Genomic DNA, 17,073 nt, shown 5'->3' with positions numbered 1-17,073 from the left:
GCACTTTATTTAGTCTTGAGTACTGTTCTGTGTTGCACCGTGGTCCTGAAGAAACATTTCATTCCAATGGAGACACTCAACTGAAATGTTTCTCATGATCTTAAAAATCTTTTGATCTGAAGGTGTGTGATTAAATGTTTGAAATCGGTGTTGTAGACAAAAATATAACCGTGCCGACGTGTTCAGTTCTTTCATTAGAAATTTTTTTTTTTTTTAATGGATGACGTGGAGTGAAATATTCCGAAAAGCAGCCAATAAGTGTCCAGCGTAGGTGGGAACTCCTTTAATACTGTTTAAAAATCATATCAGGGAAATTCCTTAAGAAATCGGTTGAGAAAATACCAAGAATACATTTCTGGAAATTCTAGGGGCAAAAAGGGCGTCTACTTTGAAGATGCTAAAATATTTAATTATTTTGGATTTTTTTATCTCAACATAATTCCCATAGATCCCCATTTGTGTTACTCCAGAGATTTGATGAATTTATTATTATTCTAAAATGTGGAAAAATAATAAAGAACGAGTGTGTCTAAACTTTTGTCCTGTAGTGTACACACACACACAATATAGAGGAATGACAATAAAAACCCACTTGACTTGACAGTGTGTTACATTTACCTCATTCAAAGATTCTCACCAAGCGAAATGTATTTATTCTGATCGCAGATTCTGAATGAACCGATTCGATTTGTCCTAAACCGGACACTCTGCAGACTATCTTTATTTATATGGTCATGACTTGTGAGCTGACTAAAAGTTACGAGGACGTGTGGCGCAAGGTTTAGTGCCAACTTTACCATAACATGAAGCATGCAAGTCTGGCTGACTACATTCATCTTTTTAATCACATTGATGTTTTTTCTCTGTTTTAGATTATTTTTGACTCAGCAAAATGACACACCCCAGTGTGATTTTTAAATGGACTGCAAGAAGAGGAGTTTGTGACCGTAGTAGGGTCAGTACGAGTTACCCGGCGTGTGTGACAAATATTTAAAGCTCTACTTAATACTGAGGTCAGTCCTTTTCCCGTATCTGCCTCGAAATGTTAGTTTGACACCCGTCCACGTCTCACCATTAATTTAACATAAATTCAAAAAGTTACCAATGCTGGATGTGCATTCATTTTAGGAGTCACTGGATGCAGCCAGACCTGCAGTGTATCCCCTTACCATATGCAGGAAACAGATGAGGTACTTGACCACGATGAAGTTGTACTCTGGAAGCGACTCCACAATCCTCTTGCACCTTGAGACACGCAAGCTGCTCTCCACCGCTGTGAAAAACACCGTCTTATTTTACAAAAGCCAGACATTCCCGTTGAAACATCAATAAATAATTTCACCATTCAATACACCCAAACACTGGTGTTATTTCTAGCAGTGTAAAATGAGGCTAGACTATTGCCGTTACCTCCAGAGGGTACAAAGACACTTATCTCACTGAACTCCATTTACTTGCCTTTGTCACATCCCACAGAGCTGCTATTTAGTTGGCTGAGTGACCAATGAATTATTAATACTGGATAAATAGACTAGCCTTTGGGAGAACTGAAACAGACTGAGCTTTACTCAACGCTCAACACAGATCCTTCATCTAGAAAAGACGTGAAACAGATTCTGAATCCAACAGGTGTAACCGTGTGGCATGGATGTGATCTGTAGTCGCACATACACCTCTACTGTTAGTTATATTTGTTACTCAGTATCTCCAGTACATCTCTTAATTGGGAGTTAAAATGTAGTGCAGCGAGCTAGATTAAGGCCTGGATTTAAAAACTCACTGGTAAGATCCTGTATCTGGTTATATAACGTGAAGGTGAGTAGAGGCTCGGGCAGCTCCCGGAGAAACGTCTTCAAGATCACAGCAGGAACATGAACATCAGAGTACTGCTCAAAGCTAACTGGCTTGCCTGAGGCAAAACAGAGAGGGAGAGCGAGAGAGAGAAAGGGAGAGAAATCATAAAAGTGATTGTACAATAGACTCATTCTGTTTAAAGAACAATGCAGCAGTTTTCAACCTCATTTCTCTCCACAGCATCTGTAATTATCACTGACGAGAGTTTTGATACCTTTGAATGTACTGAAGAAATGCAGATGTTTAACTCGGTCAATAAACAGTCAAAACACATACTTGTATAAATGTTATAATACAAATTTACCCAAATTTCAAACTATGGCACAATACAATAAAACACACATTCTACCTAAAGACAGTGATGCAGCAGTGCTTTAATCTTTGTCTGTCCAGCTCAAACAGATCAGCTTCCAGAGCTTCAACTTTCGTGCTAATACCCCCGTCAGTCACACTTTTCATCTCATAGATAGCGAAATCGCTGCCGTAACTCTGAGTAACTGCGCTGCAATTGGAAATTGGAGTTTCAGCGTCTGCCGTCACCACTATTTTAATGTTGGATTTCTCATTAATACGACATTAAACATCGCTGGAAAATGGTACATGAGAAAAGAAGCTCTTGCTCTTTTGCTTTTAGGATCTAACAGTAAAACCTGACACTATTATTTAAGGTTGAGATCACTTCATTTTTTTTCACCTAAACACCACTAGCAATGTCCCCTCTGAGATATCAGTGCAGCACACCAACAATATAGCACCAAAACCCCTGAGCACAATCACAAATATTTCAGTATAAAAATATATAAGAAAGTTAACCAAACTCAAATTTCTGCACAGCTGCTCCAAATAGGGCCAAAAATATCCAGCGCTTCTCTTTTGCTCTTTATTGAACAGAACACCATCTTTGTTTGGCCTAATAAAGAATGGATTCCTTTCCTCTTTTCTCTTCCTACAATAGAACTACAGGTTATAAACACCTCATTTAAGCAGTAATATACCGTGCTGAGCAAGCTTTTTTTGTAAAGAGATATGCTTCAACGAAGGGACTGTTTAAAAGGACAAAGGCAGCAGAGTGAACGCACAAATAAAAATGAGCAAGCACGTTCAAACATGAGAAACGATACCGCTGATAGTGCTGGAGCTCTCTGGGACTCAACTCTTTTATACATCATCGGATGGAAACAGAACATGATTAACTATTTATAACAACCGGACATTTAGTTAAAAAAAAAGGACTCACTATTGTCTACTTTCTGTATTAAACACAATTAAAGTGTCTCAATAAAAATAAGACGTATAATCATAACCCCAGAGCTGAGAAGGGTGTTAAGAATTTTGTGTTAGAGCTCCAAAAGTAATTGGAGGAGTTAACGAAGTGGAAAGTCGAAACTGACACTATCTTAATGGGGAGTTCTGTAGGCGACGTGCTGCCTGTGATGCTATCAAGAACCGTCGGAGGAGACTGAGCTCTATTGATCTCCTTTTCTTGGCTGTGGGAAGGAGAGAGAGAGAGAGAGAGAGAGAGGGAGGGAGGGAGGGAGGATCAGCTCACCCTGGTTATAGAGTTTCTGGATGTCCTTGATGAGCTGCACTCTGACTGACCTTCGGAAGATCCCTTCTGTTTTTAGGCCTTGGGGTTGGGAGAGAGGGAGAGGGAGAGGGAGAGAGAGGGAGAGAGAGAGAGAGAGAGAGAGAGAGAGAGAGAAGCTTATGTTTTGAAATGTGTCCTTGAAGGGGTTCTTTTTGAGTAGTGTTTCTGTGTGAAATATAGCTGTCTGAATACAGATGGTAAATGAAGATGTCAAAACAGTAACATCATAGATCCAGTATCCAATACGGCAACCGTTATTTTTTTTTCTGATCTTACCGTTCTGTTTGAGGTAGGACACAGTTTGAGACATCACAGAAGGAATCAATGCACCATTGTTTCTCTCTCGAATGCTGAAAAATATATATTTAATAACAAATGTTTGCCTGTAACCCACAGACACGGCAAATAATAAAATATAATACACATATTTCGCTTTAAACGTAATCAATACGTGGTTGCAAAGAACAATTTTAACCTCTTTTTTTAAAATTCCAAATCACCCAGTCAATGTCACTTAACAGCAATAAAACCTTCATGTTCACCAAAAATCATCGATGAGTCTACTCACTACTGTAAGCTCACGCCAAACTGCTGTGTGGGCAGAGGAGGTCTAGGGGGCGGAGTCTTCGCTGGAAGAGCTGATCCTCCTTTCAGAGCAACACGGAGCTCGTCATCATGCCTGATCACAGCAGTCAACGAATAGTGAATTTTCATGACTTTGACATTTGGCCAAGTGTAAACACACTTGGAGAAAGCAGCAACTACCCTGTTCCACATGCATGAGCTCACAGACACCCACGACAGGCTAGCGTCATTTTAGCTGGGTCAAGTTCTTCAACCATATTCATCATTAAAATTTGCAAACATGAGGTTTTTTTTTTTTTTTTTTTTTTTAAATATCTGATTCAACTTATGTTTTTGTTTGAGAGATACAGGAACCCTCTACTGTGAGTCTGATCGTATAAATATTCATAATATATGCAGACAGGTCTGGGCTCTTCTCTTTTTTCCTTGTTAGGCTGAGGAAATGTAAATGTTCATTCAGCTGTGTGTGTGTGTTCTACGTTTGCACAGTAGATTCCATATTATTCGTCAGTAAATAGAGTTGAACAACGATGGTATTTAAAAAGGCAAAGGCAATACAGTGTGCACCTTCACATAACAAAAGTACAATGTTTTTAAATCTACATCTGATTAACATTTTGCATCAGACCTTAATACAGCTTGTGGGATGATGAGCTGCTCGTAGTTGACGTGTTCTCTTAGCTCTGCCAGATAGTTCACATAGGTTAACTTCTTACCAAACTTGTGGCTAGGTGAAATAAGATAAAGATTCGTAAATACCACGTATACAATTACAACAGCCTGATGGATAATATGATCTGTGTCTACCTTATAAGAGGTTTGAAAACGTTCCAGAGGATCCGGATAAAATTTGTGGGGTGGACAACATAGAGGGCTTTAAGATTCTTCTTGTATCTGGAATAGACGCACATGATAATAAAAAAACCCATTGAGCAACAGAAAGAAATAAAACCAAAAGGGTGACAAGGAAATACCCAGTCCAAACTCTTCTAGCCAAATCTCTTAGGACAGACACATCACAGTTTATTCCATGCTCGGAAATTGTCTCTAATTCGCCTCAGTATGGAAACTAAATGATTAACTCTGGGCTCGGACGTGCTCTTTGAAGCTGGTCGACTGTTACATCGGAGACAAAAGACCACTAAGGACTAATTAGTCAGACGGCTGGGTAAAGGCATTTAAGTTACTCACTTTCTGTCAAATTCCCTGTAGGCGTTTCGGAGCCAGCTCAGGGAGGGTTTGTTGATGCTGCGCAAACCATAGTGAAAGTAAACTACTGTGTAGTCACTCTCAACATACTGGTCCAACGTATACTTCATATACCTGTGAAACAGCCAAAATAAAACCTTACAAAAAAAAAAATTTCAACAGAGAAGGAAGGATTAGAATGAAAACCTAAATTGTGTTCGACTGAACTCTAACCATACTCACTCCAGCAGTCGATGGTGATTGAGCTGATGTGACGGGGGCATGCAGCAACTGCTAAAGATGATCAGCTTTCTGCCATAATTATCATCACCTAAAACACACACACACACACACACACACACACACACTTATCCAGAGGTTCCTGTTTGTTCTGTTTAAACCAGTCAGCTAAAACAGAATGGAAGAGTCATGTATTGTCATCAGACATGAGTTAATTTGGCTTTTGAATTCAAATACAATGCAGTTTTATTGAAGTATTTTAGCTTTAAGGAAAATGACACTGACCTCATTTACACTTTGTTGCTTCATGCATGTTTATGGAGCTTGGACGCTAACCAATTTTGCATATTTTAATTATATACAAATCACACCGCATAGCTAGATTGTAGATACATAGTTATGCGGGGCACACGCTAAGCATCAAGGGTTTATAATCACTAGAAAACTGAGTAAAAAATACGAGTATATCATTAAAACTTTGGAAGCATCTGTTTCCCATGGGAATCCGAGATGTTCCACCTTTTTCTTGATGTACAAAAAATCTGCATTTCTGTGATTTGCATGTTTTTATTTATTTATTTATTTATTTTAGAAATCTTTTTTTTAAAAATTTAAACCTCGAAATCTTACCCTGTGATTTAAAATTGTATGTTTTTAAAGGCAAACCTTACCCCCTAGCAAGTTCAGAGCAAATAAAAAACACTGGCAAAAATGCAGATGTATTACATACACCAGTGGATCTCAAACTGGGGGCCGCCAGATGGTACCAGGGGGACCACATAGAAATCCTAGAACATTGTTTTTTGAAAATAATTTTAAAAGGATTGTCAACCTTTGAACGATGATGTACATAAAAATGAGAAATATTAATAAATGAAATCAATTCTACACACCAAACAGAGACATCTGTTGATATACTAGTGTACAGTACTGTTAGCCACACACTGATAAAACCTAAGGCTATTTAAAATGGATACGTGTTTAGATAGAGGACGTAGTCTCTTATCCGAGAAAGTTAATATGGATGAGCCTAGAGTGAAAAAAACAAAACTGTGAGAATTTGACGACTCTAGGGGGCCACAAAGGGATGCACCCTACACAAGGGGGGCCTCATGCTGAAAACGTTTCAGAACCACTGACATACTTTACAGAAACTGTTTTTTAATTTAATGCTATGTTCTACACATCACATGATTACATGATGAATACATTTGTCAGTTTTCAAGCTCCATATATCCATGTGAAAAATGTAAGTGAAACACAGCCAAGATTTAAAACGGATTTAAATCTGACTGCTCTGAACCTCTTTTTTCAACCAACTGGTATATCTGTATATATGTAAGTGTATATTTGTAAGTGTATATCGATAACCAAAACTCTTCACAGTGCAATACACCATAGTGCACATGGTCCATCAACGGCAAGGTTTTGGTGAGTATTAAAAAGTTAAAAACAGTGTAAACGCACGTTGTTAAAATCTCATCACACCACAATCTAGACATGAAAGACTTGAAAACACCAGGTGTAAACTGCGCAGAGTTCATACAAACCTTACGTCAGAGATGTGGAATTATTATGCTAAGCCGTGCTTCATAAAAGAATCATGAGAAATCAACATGATGACCGTATGTTTACAAAAATACCTTGTTAATAGCATTTAGTTAGAAATACAGTGGAAATAGATGCATAATAGAACGTGGAAAAAGTCGTCTCTGATCAATTCAGATTCTAAATAAAACCTACTGTCAAAACGCCTTTAAAAATCCACCAGAGACACATTTTATCCACTGAGGAGTCATAGTGATACATACTGACTAAACCAGGAAAGCCTTGACCTTTATCATTAAAGGAAACCATGTGAACAGAGACGTCAGCCATGATGTCTGTAAACATATGCGAATGCTGCGAGAGCGCACTGGGAATATGCATAAGCCAGTCAACGTGTTACCTGTAACTTGTAGGATGCCGTGCCTTGCTACATCATAATAGGGATGTGATGCGTCTTGACAAGCGTTGCCACTAGGCAGCGGAAAGGGGCACAATTGCCCCTGATCCTCCTCTTCCTTCTGCAGCTCTAAAAAAAAGAAAAGAAAAAAAAAGCCCTTCAGGGTTAACATGTAAAAATATCAGAACATCATCTGAAGATATTCTTAGATCTTACTTTGTCTGGTCAAATATTACTGCATCATGTTTAGTAAGATCCTTGCCAAAAGGACAAATGCACATAACACACGATCATGACTTTGCAAACATGAACTCGTTTTTCACATCTTTTGTCCTTTAAAGATTTCGAGGAGGAATTACAGCCAACTGTATTACTGGTCTAACTGGTGTCAAATGATCTGTCTATATTTCAAGGTCTTATCGGTCTATAGTTCAAAGCTATACAAAGTTAGAATACAGAAGTTGTTTTTGATGATGTCCTTTCAATGGAATGAACTGAACACGGGAAGTGTAGGTGCCACCACATCATAAACTATAGGAGCCAAACATGTGCCAGTATGCCAATACAAGACATACAACAGTGGTTTAGTAAGAAAGGAGATGAGAGCATGTACGGTTGAGGCCATTTTCAATATGAATATTAATCAGATCTGCATTTCTTAATGAGGGTAAAAAGGTTAGGGGGTTCCGTCCTCTTTTTCATTGTCTGCAAATATTTTAATGGACCCTACACTTCAAAGAATTCATTATACAATATAGAAAGACAACGTTTCCGTCGTGAAAAGTTTAGATGATTTTAATGAATTTTATTCCAGACCAAAAAAAAAAAAAAGCCATTTTGGAGTAAGTGAAAACATTTCTGCTCTGTTGCATTTTTCATTCACAGGAAGTCCTATCATTTAAGCCTCAGAATCTTGACAGTTTCATTATTTATGTGGTGACTCAGTAGTTACTTCCTGATGGACACTGGGGCAGGCTATAAATACCATCTCTGGTTTAAAAGAAAAAAGAAAAAAGGAAATGACCGGTAGACTACTGATTTTTTGTGTTTTTTTTTGGTGGCCAGTGGCCTGTGATATAAGCTGGAGTCCCATCTCTGACATTTCTGACAATCTGACTTTGCACTGTCTATAGTGGAGGAGAAGGAAACACTACCGGTTACACTTAAAGACACTCCAAAATGAAGGCTTTGGTTAAACAGAACAACAACGACAAAAAAAAATTGTTTAGGGAGAGCCATGGCATTACATCTTACTACAGCACCCTCTTTTGGAGAAAAAACAAAACACTTGCTGTCCACCTGAATGAGGATTATTATATATGTCAACATTTCCACTCATTTAGGTTGTCATTAATGTGAACTCATTTTTCACTGAAAAGGTCAGTGTGTGTTAATGTTTAGGGAAGCTGATGACTTTGAGTACACATAGTGACTTAAAGCTAAAAGAATGCAATGACCTCTGTGTGTTTAATTATCAGTGCACCGCCATGCTGTACCCTCCACACACACTAATTTTGAAGGTCAGCATTATCTGAAGAATGACCTGTTCCTCTCACAAGATGGTAAATATAACTCGGCATGAAGCTGCATGCGGAATTCAGCATGTGGTTTCGGAGAAATAGGCCTGTTTACTGTTCGATCCTTCACGTGGCCTACTTCCTTCCTTAGCACTAAGTCAACAACTGACTCAGGCAGGAGTGAGAGTCACTGCTACCATCTTGGATTTGTAATTCCTTTCCAGACATCTGAGTAAGGTCGTAGCTGAGTCATGACGGAGTTTACTAATATCAAAAATCAGCGATGCTTTGTAGACAGAAAGGGGATACCTCCAAGCCTGAAAGTTACCCTGAATACACACCGTGTGATATACCGTGTATGAATCGTGTCGCGACTGTGCACTCAATCCACACCGCATGTGTTACGTTTGCACTATTCAAGCATGACCGCACAGTTATGAAACATGGAACATGTGAACAGATGAAGCTGGACCTGCTAGAGGCAATGGTGCGGTGCACAAAAAGTCTATTGCGTTTTTCTGGTTTTGAGATATCACCACAACATAAACCCTTTTCCAACTACACATTTCAGAATCATGATCTCTTTGTAGATTAGGTGTTAGCGCTGTGATTTCAGTCTAGTCTGATGGCACTTACACTTGTGTGAGTGAAAAGACTCATGGAGGTGAAGTGTAAAACAAAGGGAGCATTTCTTACATGCCTCTGATGTAGTTTTTTGCATGTTACATGGACTAAACCACTGCACCGAAGCGTTTTTAACTGTTGTGTGTGACATGCCTCACACAAAAAAACAAGAAACCTCAACCAGGGCTCCTGGAATCAGGACTAAACCTCTTTATTGTAATTATGACTTGATGTCAATTATGTCTGCTAAAAACTAGAAAGACATTGGGACTCACCTATCTCGGCCAGCTGTTCCAGGTCAGTTGCTGAGATCATGGTAAAGACTGAGTGATTTCAGCTACGCTCAGTTACATTCTGCAAACAGAATAGTGATTTACTGGTTGGCAGTGAACCAAAGTATGCTTTTGATCTGACACAATAACACAAACATGGTTTCTCAAATGAATCACTATAAAAGTTCACCAGAGCTGTATCTCCCTGCAGTTCTTGCCTGGTTTCCCACTGAAACTAAGCAGGGATAAGCTTGGCCAGTACCTGGATGGGAAACCTCCTGGGGAGAACTAAGGCTGCGTCTGGAAGTAGTATTAGTGAGGCCAACAGGGGGCGCTCACCCTGTGGTCAGTGTGGATCCCAATGCCCCAGTATAGTGATGAGGACACTACTCAGTAAAAACAGCATCGTCTTTCAGATGAGATGTTAAACAGAGGTCCTGACCATCGTTTTTAAAAATCTCAGGACAAGTTTTTTTTTTTTTTTTTTTTAAAAGAGTTCGGGTATAACCCTGGTGTCCTGGCAAATTACCCCATTGGCCCTTCTCCATCGTTGGCTACATCACTCTCTCCTCTCCACTAATAGCTGGTGTGTGGTGGGCGTTCTGGCGCACTATGGTTGCCGTCGCCTCATCCAGGTGGATGCTACACACTGGTGGCGGTTGAATAGATTTTCTGACTTAAAACTAAAGAGGATTGACAGAAAAAATATTTAAGTACCCTTATATTTTAATAGCTATCGGAATGCATTTTAGTGGCATTAATGTGAGCCAAACACTTTGTAGATACTAATCAATGCTAATCAGATTGAGAAATGAAGAGTGTTTGTGATGTTGTATTTGAGTGGCCTGCTTCAGTTGCGTGATTGACATTTCAAATAATTTTCTAATCAAGTACACAGAAGTACACAACAAGTCACTTAATGATCACGGTGAGGGAAAATACGTACATGGACACTTCTATTTTGTTATTTAATATTCTTCCAGGGTGTGTATATACACATGTATATCCAGTCCCCTCTGAAAGTATTGGAGTTTTCTTTTTTGCTATACACTAAAGACATTTGGGTTTGAGATCAAAAAGTGAATATGAGACGATAGATCAAAATTTCAGCGCTCATATCTTGATATTTACATATTATTCATATGATTGTATCAATAACAATATTCATATACGTATTTGAACAGTCGATTATGATATCTTCACCCCGGCCCTGTGGAGGTTGTTGGTCATGTCACTGGCTATTGTTTTCAGGTTTTTCTTCACAGCTCTCATGAGGTTTCTCTCACTGCTACTGACCCACTCAGTGTCTACTGCTCAGTACACCAGTGGTTTCTTTCTTTTTCAGCCTCTGATTGATTTCCCCCCTTTTCTCAGCTTCAAAATGCTTGCTTTTTCACCCATAGCCAGCTCTCTTTTCTTCATGTTGGTTTATCCTTTTTCACAGGTGAAACCCAGGGCTCAAACCATGAGTAGACTTTTAGAGCTATTAATTGTTTAAACAGTTCATCTAACAGGGCACACCTGGGCAGCAAGAAACACCTGTCGCTCACATGTTCCAATATTTTGATCACTTGAAAAATGGGTGGGTTTAAAACAAAAAGTACCATGTTGTAAGTTGTTTAACATATCTAGATGTAAATATAAGGAAATGAAAGCTGAAATTCTGATCATCTCATAGTCATCTTTTAATCTCAACCCCAATGTCTTCAGTATATAGCAAAAAGAAAATAATTGGCCTCGCCATTCCAATAGTTTCAGAGGGGACTGTATACACTGGAAGTATATAAAATAGGAAAAGCAAAAGGTCACTGAATACTAATTTACCCTGACCGTATAATTTATAACTAAACATGTGATGCTAATTGGCTACATTTTAGGCAATGTGGAAAAAGTGTAAACCTGTGATATCAGGGATCGTTTTTTTCCTGACTATTGTTGCCAGTTTGAGCAAATCCCATATGGCTTATTCACAACATCTGCTCATTACACAAGGTATAACACAGTGCTATCTGTCCATCTGTTAAATTTCCATATGCACCCTACCCCCACAATACATGTATTATGCATAAATCAGACAGAACCAGGTAGGTTGGAGGAGGGGGATGAGTAGAGTTGTAATTTGTGTAACACTGGTAGGGTGGAGTGGTAATGAGATCTATAGTTTTTTTTTACACACATTTCAATGTAAACTAGCTAGAAACCAAGCTCAGAGTAATCAACCTTACGCAATTAACAGAGAAGGAGAAGATTTATCAGGGGTTAGTTCCTGTTGGTTTCAAAACCCAGCAGGGAATCAATTTAATCTGTGACCACAAAGTAATGTTTATAAGATAAGAAAAAGGCTGATGTCATGAGTCGTGGACATTTGCAAGACTTAGGCATGATCTAATGCCCGGACTTTTGTTCACAGTTTGTCTGCTGTGAAAGCACATGACCTGGCTATGTGAGTCACTGCTAATGAAAATAAGACATGACTGCAAACCAAAGTTTGTAACTCGTTATATAATCGGTGTTGTCTTAAATGCGCCAGTGAAATTGAAATGAAAGCATTATGGTTGTGACACCTGCAAAGAGTCTCGTGGCATTCACTAACTTTCAGTGTGCATACGTTATCTGGTCATATGACCTTTCTTGGCAGAGTAATGAATACTAAAAGGATGTGTTGGATGTGATGTGTCAAACTCTTTTAAAGAATATAGAAATCAGATAGCTTAATTGTTAAATAAAACTGCTGGAATAAGCATGAAAAATAAACTAAAATGAATGAAATTTAGACTTAAAGGAAACAAACACCCTGTCAATATTTATAATTTTATGCAATCTTCAGTGGCATTTTATTGTAAAAACTAAAATCCTGAGTTGATGTTTTTGATTTAAATTTCTTTAACGTATTGTAGGGCTGGGTGATATACTGATAATATCGATATTGTGATAAATGATTACATGATACACTTTTTCTGAGATATCGTTAGTATGGTGATGTATTTTTTACAATGTTTTTAAACAAATTAAATGGTACTGAATGGATGCCATTGAATTGACGCATTTTTAAAACTTAATCTTTGTTTTTGTAGGCATTAAAGAAAAGTATCATCAAACTCAGTTTAACTTTTTTTGTTTGTTTGTTTGTTTAGTTTACAGACAGTCTCTTAGCTAAAGTTTAATATGCATCGTGTATCATAGAAATGTCAAGTATCATGACATGATATTTTTGTCGTATCACCCAGCCAGTATTGGTCTATTTTCTCTTTGGTTAACAGTTTTCCTACATTACCCACAATGCCAAAAAATTACAGCACCGACCACCGAATTCACACGAGGATCACAGAGCACAAATATAAACACATGTAATGTGAATTCAGTCTACAGTGGCCAGTTAGAGTAAGTTTGATATTTGCATGGGACTGACCATCATTACTAATTTTCTAGTGATTAAAAAAATCTTTTGTATTATATTTGCAGCATATCCCTAGAGGTTGTTCAAGATGCCACTTTGTGAGCACCCTGTCTTCCCAAAGATATTAGACTCCATTCTCCACACATAAGCTGGGATTTCACTGTGCTGATTAAATACAAAAACACGATCAAATCCCAAATGCCATTAGTGAAAATGAGAGCTAAAAACCTGTAAGTGATTCTGAGGACAACATTCATTGTCCTTTCCTTTATCCTTTTACAAAACTTTCAGAAAGCACAAGCTGTCACTCTTGCAAATTCCCAGACAGATCCATTACAGCTGACAGTGAGGTGAAGTTCCTGTAGGATGGGGAATTTAGATAGGCCAGGGCGTGACAAAACAACACTATGCCTGAAATACTGTGATAAGGAAATCTGAAATAGTTGCACTGGGACACATCCCTCAAAATAGTTTACAAAATTAGTGACAGACTGGTCTACTTTTAACCCCTGAATTTCCTGACCCAAAGCATATTATTCAATCGCATTCATTTTATTGTTAAATAGTAAATCCATAGTTACATTTTTAAGAGAAAAGGGCTAAATGACACCCCAGATTTTGCATTCTTCAAGTTGGACTGTAACTCGACTTTCCTGAAATATGTCGCTTTTAGTACACACTTCCTATTTATTTGTAAGTTCTGCTGTAAAATGAAACATGTGTTTGGTTGAGCTGATATTAACTGTACACTGAGTGTAATACATGTTCAAGCAGAGTGTGAAATCAAAGCCATAACCACATCCTCAACATCCTGGTGGGGGTGCGGTCACAAATGTAATGGTCCTTTTTAGTTCTCTATGTAATAAAGGCCCAAATATTTATACACACACACACAATGGTTTATTATATTTCAGATGCACTCACTCACACTCCAGGCAGACCTTTCATCTTATTATGCACAGATATAGTGAATAATATTTTCCAAACAGTAGAGCAGACCAAATATGAATTACAAAACTTCCACTGTGTATATACTGCTAACTTTTTTCCTGTTCCTGTCAGCTTACCGTTTTCATCTGCTGTCCCAAAGAAAAAAAAATCATTTGATTGATTGTCTTTTCATTATTGTCATGTCTCTGTAAAATGACATGACTGTGTCAGTTAGCCAGACACAATGACTTACACAACATTATCTACTCACCCTCAAGCTGTTCCAAACCTGTATGCTGTGTTCAGTGTAACACAGATATGAATGCTTACACAGATATGCAGAAAAGCAGTCCATATGACACAAAGCTCTCGTATGGCCACTTGGACTGTAGTTTTTATGGCTGCTTTATAGTGCACCTTTAAAGCTCATGATCGTCTGCCATTTTATGGTATAGAGCCGTAATAGAGAGGAAAAGAGTGAGGGGGAAATAATCTTTTATTTGATGAAAAGTAACAGTATTTGAGTTTGGAATGACAAAAGGGAAAGTAAATGATAACATAATTGAAATTTTTAGGTGAACTATCCCTTTAACTTTTTGAGCACAGGCCTGACAAAGACATACAAACTAGTATCAAAATACAATGTTTGTGTACTTTATTGTCCAGAAAATAGAATTAAATGATTTTTAAAAATAAATAAATAAATAAAATAGCTAAGCAACTAGATTTGCAAATAATACATTTTTATTTTAAGAAAAGACTTTGTCCTAACCACAACCTAAAAACACACGAGTCAAATCCACACGTTTTACAATGTTTACAATTTAAGTCTGTGGATGATAACGCTCTCATTTTCAGTTTTATGAATCATTTTGTTAGAAAAGTAAATATACTGAAAGGCTGTCAGTAAATCCAGGTAACCATTTTCATTACATTCATTCACAATATACACACATTCATTCCCCATCTTCTGCCTAATATACTGAAAACGACTCCGTTAATGTTTCTCATCTCCTCACATTGACAATAACACATTACATTTCACGAATCACGTAAATGTTTGTAGCCCTGCATATTACTGTCAGTCATTTAACGTTACTCTCATAAAACAGTTGTAAAATATTCAACTTTAGCTACTTAGCTTACATTTGACCTCACAGTCTTTCACCGTTAAAACTGAAGCGTCGCGCGGCTTCTGCTCTCTGTGATTTGATTGGCCATTTCAAACATTTCGACATTGATGACCGTTGTTGCTAGACAGACCAGCCTACATTTATTTTGATTATTATTATTATTATTTTTTTTTTAAACATTTAGTCATCCGAACAACATACGTAGCGATGCATAGTTGAGTGCAGTATCAAAAATATCAAGTTGGGGTCAAACTTGAGTAACTTTGATTAAGAAACCTTGTCCGTAATTCAGCTGTTTTGGACTGAAGTCCAGCTGAAACACCTGAGGAAAACTTAGTTTTAAAGTTGTTCAGCTGAAAACACGTACATAAAAAGAAAAAGTTTCTTACCGTCAGTGTTGAATCAGGTGCTCAGAAACAAGACTTCCCAAGGCGACTCGCTTAGCACTGCGCATGCGCTGTTGCTCTCGGGAGTTCTTTCACAGATTTCCTCCAAACATTCCCCAAAAGTGTTGAAGTGAAGTTAGGGCGCAAATCCAAACCGCCACTAAAGTTTTAGCCACTAAAACAAAGGTGTGAAAATAGTGTGCCAGCAGAGGGAGTATGCGGGTTTCCGAAGTAGCATTGGTGTTGCCAGGTGTACACTGTTGCACAGGGAGATGAGACACGCTACCTACTTTACTGCCCAGCTAAACACAACACAAACATGGAATGTTTCACAACCGGAAGTGAAATGGGCGTGTTATGGAAATCACCCACTACTGTTCACAGATAACCCTGCTGAGAACAAACTAACAAACAAACAAAGAGAAATTCGAATGTTTTCCACAGCAAATACCATTACAAACAATCAGCTAACCATTAAAACCATTACCATTATTAGTCCTTAATGGTATCCACTAGACATAACGTGCCACCAATAGAAGGAAACAAATTACCAGTTGAGACCCACATTAAAACCATTACAAATTCTAGGAGAGTTTCTATTTATTATATTTTTTCAGGAGGGAACATTTATCACACTCAGGTCAAAACAGGCAGAACTGGTCAAACTGGTAAATGACCCACTCCTATTCATAGAGTTGTTAAACTCAGGCCTGGTGGTGTTTTTTTCTTTTCTTTCTAAACACACCAAATTCAGCCCTTGAGAACCTCGATATTTAGCTAAGCAGTGGTTCTCAAAGTGGGGTCTGTGAAGCAATGGAAACAGCTTGTAAATAACCACTACTATACAACATTATAGACACATTATGTTTAAAGATAACAACACAACAATAAGTCAGTTTGAAAATCACAAGAGCTATGGATTAGTTTACTCAAGTAATAAGGAAGTTTTCAAAATAGCGAACAATCTGGCAAAGATGGTGTACCCTTTTGAGCAGCTCAGTGTGTGTTTTGGCAGCCAGTAGGTGAGCAGAGCAAGCTGGATTTTTCAGCAGGGTTTAATTGAATTTGTTTAATCCAAAGCTTAATAACTCAAAACAATAGCTAATGTAGACTTGGACCTAATGTGTTCTGTTGTTTGAAAGTTCAGGAAACAAAAACCTTTAGGGCTCCAATAAATAGCCAGAATATTACTGTGCACATTTAAATAATGATCTTTTGAAGGGAAAAACTATGTTGTATGGTGTTATGTAAAACATGTTGTTAAGTGTTCGCCCATAGAGACAAACCAAACCACTGAACTGGTAGATTTATTTATTTATTATTTATTATTATTTTTTTAAAGGCTTAACAGTTAGTTACACTACCAGGTACCTACATTACAACATCCACTAAAAGTCCATTGTTTGAGATCTCA

At 37.9% G+C, this 17,073-nt stretch overlaps 1 protein-coding gene across 2 annotated transcripts in view; it reads right to left on the bottom strand.

The window, feature by feature from the left end:
* The window catches only part of LOC108279911 (rho GTPase-activating protein 8), a 19,577-nt gene extending 3,593 nt beyond the window's left edge, over nt 1–15,984 (bottom strand). Inside the window, exons 1-12 of one of the 2 annotated variants that reach the window (XM_017494537.3) lie at nt 15,663–15,984; nt 9,817–9,895; nt 7,404–7,529; nt 5,459–5,546; nt 5,219–5,350; nt 4,835–4,921; nt 4,656–4,754; nt 4,011–4,121; nt 3,719–3,792; nt 3,404–3,481; nt 1,781–1,909; nt 1,170–1,273 (exon numbers count right to left, since the gene is read on the bottom strand). In XM_017494537.3, the coding sequence (XP_017350026.1) occupies nt 1,170–1,273; nt 1,781–1,909; nt 3,404–3,481; nt 3,719–3,792; nt 4,011–4,121; nt 4,656–4,754; nt 4,835–4,921; nt 5,219–5,350; nt 5,459–5,546; nt 7,404–7,529; nt 9,817–9,856 (1,068 nt within the window). In that variant the 5' untranslated portion in view covers nt 9,857–9,895; nt 15,663–15,984. The remainder of the gene's footprint in view (nt 1–1,169; nt 1,274–1,780; nt 1,910–3,403; nt 3,482–3,718; nt 3,793–4,010; nt 4,122–4,655; nt 4,755–4,834; nt 4,922–5,218; nt 5,351–5,458; nt 5,547–7,403; nt 7,530–9,816; nt 9,896–15,662) is intronic. The other variant, XM_053688150.1, reaches the window with a different exon arrangement.
* Between the last annotated feature and the right edge of the window lie 1,089 nt (nt 15,985–17,073).

This window comes from Ictalurus punctatus, chromosome 19 (assembly GCF_001660625.3).
Source record: "Ictalurus punctatus breed USDA103 chromosome 19, Coco_2.0, whole genome shotgun sequence".
NCBI classification, from domain to species: domain Eukaryota; kingdom Metazoa; phylum Chordata; class Actinopteri; order Siluriformes; family Ictaluridae; genus Ictalurus; species Ictalurus punctatus.
Note: the sequence above shows the minus strand (reverse complement) of the source record. Positions and strands in the feature narration are given on the sequence as shown.